The sequence below is a fragment of the Tamandua tetradactyla genome, chromosome 16 (genome assembly GCF_023851605.1).
Source record: "Tamandua tetradactyla isolate mTamTet1 chromosome 16, mTamTet1.pri, whole genome shotgun sequence".
NCBI classification, from domain to species: Eukaryota; Metazoa; Chordata; class Mammalia; order Pilosa; family Myrmecophagidae; genus Tamandua; species Tamandua tetradactyla.
The window spans coordinates 36,571,637-36,577,636 of NC_135342.1; the positions used below are offsets into that span (position 1 = coordinate 36,571,637).

The 6,000-nt window shown below is 44.7% G+C and overlaps 1 protein-coding gene across 1 annotated transcript in view; it reads right to left on the bottom strand.

The window, feature by feature from the left end:
- The window catches only part of LOC143659387 (zinc finger protein 536-like), a 29,929-nt gene extending 25,040 nt beyond the window's left edge, over window positions 1-4,889 (bottom strand). Inside the window, exon 1 of the mRNA XM_077132280.1 lies at window positions 4,754-4,889. Within this exon, the coding sequence (XP_076988395.1) occupies window positions 4,754-4,814 (61 nt within the window). The 5' untranslated portion in view covers window positions 4,815-4,889. The remainder of the gene's footprint in view (window positions 1-4,753) is intronic.
- Between the last annotated feature and the right edge of the window lie 1,111 nt (window positions 4,890-6,000).

A 6,000-nucleotide genomic window follows, 5' to 3' on the forward strand; every position in this document is an offset into this window, starting at 1 on the left:
TGGAACAGGGTTTCCTAGATCATGTGTTGTGAAGGTGGGAAACCTTCCCTCAGTGCTCACAAGGGAAGCCCCACACCAGGGATGTAGGGAGCTGGGGGGCTTCAGAGTGGCAATGGATCCTCTTAGAATCCTCATCATCTACTGAACTGGCCCTACTTGAGAGACGCAGAAAGAGATGCTGAGAAAGATAAGCATGTAGCTTTTCAAAAGTTGAAGCCCAGGCAAATTTCAAATACTCTGGTATTTGAATACAAACATTATTGGTATTTATGTGGGCCTCAAGAGACCCTCGACCTTAATCATATGTGGGAACTTAAAATTTTGCTTCATAAAATGATTTCATACTTGACGGTTGTATTTTCTCCAGGTTATTTTGCAATACTGAAATTCCTTTATACATATCTGAAATAGATTTAGTTTTCCCAGAAGGCTGACGTAGGATCAGGAGGTGGAAACTTTTCCTTTCGGGTCCCTAATGCCTGGCTACCCTTGGGCAAGTCCCGTGGCTCCTATCAGACCCTGGGGGACTGGCTTCCATAATCCTGTGACACCAGAACAATGCCAAGCCTAGACCCCAGACCAGGCAGTCTCTGCTGTCTATTTCTGTTTTGCCCTCCAATCACCCACCCTGGCTGCACCGTACAGCCAAGTGATACTAGGAACCAGTCTTGGAGAACAGGAGGAAACGACCATGAAAGGAACAGTCCACGATCCCTAAAGATTCCAAGGACCACCTCCTTGCACCAAGTTGAGACAGGGTGACCACTTCCGGCCAATGGGTGAAGGCGATGGGTGCCACCACCAAGCCAAAGTAGAGAAGAAACACCTGCACCTCCTTCTCCCTTTCTCCCCAAGCCACAGTAAGTCACTTCAGGACACAGGGGTTGATGTACAATCACAGAATGAGTTGCACTTGGTCACAGATCCACCCCAGAGTTCACATGGGCAAGAAATAAATGTTGGTTATGTTAAAGCCATGGAAATTTGGAGGACTGTAGCTATGGAAGGAATCCCAGAATTGACTAACAAGAGTGAACGTTCTACTCCTGAGGTCTTCTGCATTTATGACCAATTAACAGAACGAGATAGAGAACAAGAGCTAGGGAAAGAGACCAGAAGAAGCAGAGTGAGTCAGAAACAAGGAAGGAAATATGTTCCATGTAAATTGTGAGAGTATTCTCACTTCTCACTTTATACTACCAGGCAGACTTACCTTTCACATGCCCAAGAGCACATTTTGGAAAGTATTCCATCAAAGAAAGGGTGATGATGATGATGATGATGAAAAAGATGATGAAGTCCACACAGTGAGTGGAGAGTTACCCCAGCGAACTCACACGGGAAGGCAACTGTCTGTATACCTGGGTATTTACTACTTTATGCTATAAAATGTCATGGTATTTTAATTTCTATGACACTCCTAGTATCACAGTAAATACGCGTTCCCAAATGAGTTGTGCAGTTAATTCTGAAAGTCTGCCTTGTGCAAAGAGCATCTCAAAAGCATGCTCTCACTTCATTAATGAAAAAAAAATACATACTGCGCAGTCTAAGGAGTGAGGAGGCAGTTCAGCAGGACACCAAAAAAGTCACATCTTTCTTAATTTCATTGCCACATTTACCAGTGCTTTAAGATCTTTGCAGGGGCAGAAAGAGTAACTATCACCTTGGAGAAAGTCCAAAGGAATGTGTAGTTCCTCTTCTAAGCTTAACACTTTCCTTTATTTTGAAAAATTTAAAATTAACAGATGCTAATAAAACAATCATCAACACAGTACAGATTCCCCAGTCAAGTAAAGGACTCCCTTCATTTTCAAAAATGATTTTAAATTGATGGTATGCTTAAAAATCATAACACAACTGTGACAATTCTACTTAACTTCTGGAAGACACAAGCCATGATTTCGGTCAGTCTTAATTTGGTGTCTCTGTTGTTTCATCATCAAAGTTCTCAGTTTTATGATGGCCATATATAGTCAAGTTGAAACAGTTAAGCATGAATATGGATTGGCACAAGTATTTGTTTAAATAGAGCTCTTTTAGAAAAGGATATCCACTTGTGGGGAGGCAACGGCCAGCTTTGTTGGGGGCTGTTGGGAATGGGAACTGTGTGGGGACTCACTGGTCCCCCTGAGTAGAGGTGGGGCTGGCCGTAAAGTATCCACTGCCATTGTTATTTCTCACCTTCAATGCAGATGCAAGGCTGAGGACAGGTCTGTTTGCTTTTGGCAAAATATGATCTTCAGGTTCAGGGAAATAAATTATTAAAAGACTAAAATTGAAAATATAAAAGGAGGGGGCTCTAAGATGATAAGATCTCAACTAACTTCTCTAGAGCAACATTTTGGTAAGTTAAGGAAACTGGATCAGAAACACGTGGATTAAATTTCCCTGAGAATGCACAAGGGTTTCACAAGCAAGCACTATGGGCCTAACGTGTTTTGGTGTGACTAAACCCAGAGCCCTTTCTTAGTTGTCCTAAGGGAGAGTGAGAGAGAGAGAGAGAGAGAGAGAGAGAGAGAGTGAGAGTGTGAGTGTGTGTGTGTGTGTGTGTGTGTGTGTGTGTGTGTGTGTGCGCAGACTTTCCTGTTGGTGGACGGGCCGCCCACAGGAACTCCTCATTTGTGTTCTGTGTGATGCTGCTGTTGGCCATGTCCCCTATGATCCCCAGGCTGCCAGCTCTTGCCAAGGTCCTCACGGCGGGTGGGGGCCTGGCCAAGGCAGGTGCTGACAGTCCCAGCTTCAGTATGTGACCATGGGTGCAGGACACAGGCTTTGAAACTCCCAGAATGGAGCTAGGGCAGGATATCGATCAGGTCTGATGGGTCTTTATGGACTCGGCACACTCTGCTCTCCCTGCTCTGGTCAGGGATGGTGGGGGCACAGCTCACAGCAGAGACCCTTGGGGAGAGCCTGTGCAGAGCAGGAGCACCTAAGAACCTGGCAGGAGAACGCATCTGGAGGTGGCTTCTCCTGGGAAAAGCATCTGCTTCTGCCTCTGTATTGGGTGCAAGAGAGGTATTAGCCTCTGTGGAGCCTCCATCGCTCCTTAAAATAACCTCCAATGCCATCTCATTCCAGCTCTAACCTGAACCTTATCCATGCTGCCCTGAAGATGTACTCCAGCCCCTCATCTTTCTGTTCTCTCCAAGCATGCCAAGTCTGCTTCCCAACTTAAGGCTTGGCTCCTGTGGCTCCCTCTAATCTGTAATACTCTTACCCTAGAATTCACAAATTTTTAGTCCAAAATCCTCCCTGCAGTGCCATCCCTGAGCCCACAGACTGAAGTAGTCTCCCTGACACTGGCTTTGCTTTCCTCTCACTGTTCTTGTCTTGGTTTATCCCTTCCAGGCAGATCTGCAGACCCTAATAGGCCCTTGTGGCTAACTGCTTGTTGCCTGTCCCTTCCCCAGAACAAGCTCCACAAAAATGGGGCTGGTTAGCATCATTTGCAGCTAGGTCTCTGACATCTGGTAGGTACTCAGCTCATCACGAGGGCTCCATGCAAACTTCTTTGAACGAAAAAAGAATAAACAGAGGAGGCAAGTAAATTGGAACTTAGATGCTAACCCTCTGAGAGGACAGCTGCTTGGAGTTCCCTGGGAGGAACTGGACTTGGGTACTTTCAAAATACCAGAAATGCCCCAGGGCACTCAGTGTCAAGAGCTAGAGGACACAGCCAACAGGGTGGGGAAGAGACAAGGGGTGTCGAGAAGGCTTCCTGGAGGAGGTGGTATCAGGGTTTCTACCAGATCCCTCTCCATCCAGGTTTAAAGAACTGCAAATACACAATGATAATCACAAGGCCACAAGAGACCTCTTTGGAAGTTAGGGGCGAGTCACTGACTGTGGCACATTCCCCCATTTCATTTATCCAATTCCTGGCTGAAAAGGAAGATCTCACAGTCATAAGAAAAAAGCAGCCCCACATAAGCATCAAGAGACATTAATCAACAGATTACAGAAAAGGTGATATTTTAAAAATAATCTACACCCCAATCACAAATTGTGATGATTACAAAATATTTCTTATAGCTTCCTTTTTCATAATTGAACTTAAGGGCTTTATTTTCTTTTCAGGAAAAAAGAAAAGAAAACTATAAAGATTCTACTTTCAGTAAAGCACAAATTCCCAAAAGATTTCTATGTAATTTCGTTAAAAAAAAAAAAAAAAAAACTAAGCTTTTAAGATCCTGTTAAGATAATTTACAGCCCCCTCATAAATGGGTGGGATGGGAGAAAGAAGAGTGGAGGGGATCCCTTTGGCTGTCAGGTTTGTTTCAAGGAATTCTTATCTAAATGACACTTGAAAACAAGCCGGACCGGTCTTTTTTAAAAACGCACTTGGTCAGTCGCCATAAGTTGTGGAGTTGAGTTTTCTCCTGGGAATGATGCACATTGAAAGGAGAAATGATGATTTGGAGGTAACGCCTCTCATGGAGACATGTTTTGCCATCTTCTTTTTTAAACAAAGACGACATCTTAAGCACCTTGCAATATCTTTCATTTAATAGTTGGCAGAAGGCAGGTCCCTGATGAACGCTGGCCTGTGTCTTTCTCTTTAACCAGCTGAGTGATCCAAGCTTTTAATATAGCCGTTCCAATTATTGTAAAAGTCATCTAGTACCTTATAACCACAAATATTGACAGTTTATTGCACAACACATTCCTGACATTTGAAGGTCACACCATACATAATACATATTCTTTTATAAAAGTGTCTGGAACAAAGAGATACATGATAAGCAATTACCTCTCCCGGCTTGTATGTATGTAGAGTTCTGTGCTGACTTAAGAGTGCATGGGAGACACATGCACCATTTTAAATAATCTATTAAGGCAGCACGGAGGCCTTCGTGATGGATAATTATGAAATGGCTTGTGTACTTGCCGCGGTCGGATTGGCTGGCCGGGCCGTCGGGTCTAGGCAAATCTCCGCGGCTGAGCTGAGGTCACAATACCCCTTTGCCATGGAAAGCCCTGCCTCACATCCCCAGCGGCTTTTCCCCCAAAGCCCCTGAGCATAATGGAGTGACAACACGTCCTCATTTTTCAGACTGGTTTACATGAGGCTGAGAGGAATTTTAAAAACCCACCTGGTTCAGCTGAGATGTTCTGGACAGCTGCAGTGGGCACTGACCGAGCTTCTACTCTCCTGGCCCAGGCTGCCCAATCCCCGGACACTGGCATCCACAGAGACCCGTGGAGCTGGGCTCGGATTTCAGCCGAGCCAGGGGGATCTGGATGCCAGGCACGGGAGAAAACCGGAGTGAGAAGGGTACTCTCAAAGCCTCTGCACACACTAAGGCAGCCTCTGCACATCATTTCGGAGGGCATTAGATGCTGCTCACTACCCACTTTGCACAAAGCTGCTCAGTTTCTTCCCCCCTTACTTCCTAGGGTTATGTCAGCCAGAAAGGTACAAAGTACAGATGAAAGCAGGGAGATATTTTGCAGTTCGAAAGGCCTCTGGTCAAAACCAAATTCCATCAATTCTTAGTGTAACCCTGGAGAAATTACTCTCTGTGGTTCAGTTTCCATATCTGCAAAATGGGAACAGCAATAATAATTTCTATCAGAAGGGAATGCACGAAGAGCAAGGTATGCAAACTGCTGAGCGTGCTTCAATTAATAGTAGCTTTTTACGTTAATACTGCCAAAGGGACACGAATATGGGGGCGGTGTGGAGTGAGAAGGGACAGCTGTGTTCTTACTGCCCACTGGCTCTGAGCACAAGGAGGAAGCTCGTTGCTTTCCTAAATCCAGGTTGGAGCAATTTCTCCAAAGCTCCAATGATTCAGGAATTCTCCCAAGTTAACAGTGAAAAACAATTCAGGCTGCAATTGAGCTTCGCATAGATGACAATCTTTAATCACAGATGAAGCGGCAGGTCATTAGAATCTACACCAAATTCCCTTCCAAACGATACTAATGGCTGCTGTTTGAAAAAATATATGTGTGTGTGTGTGTAAAGACAAATACATCTATATATTTTTAGAA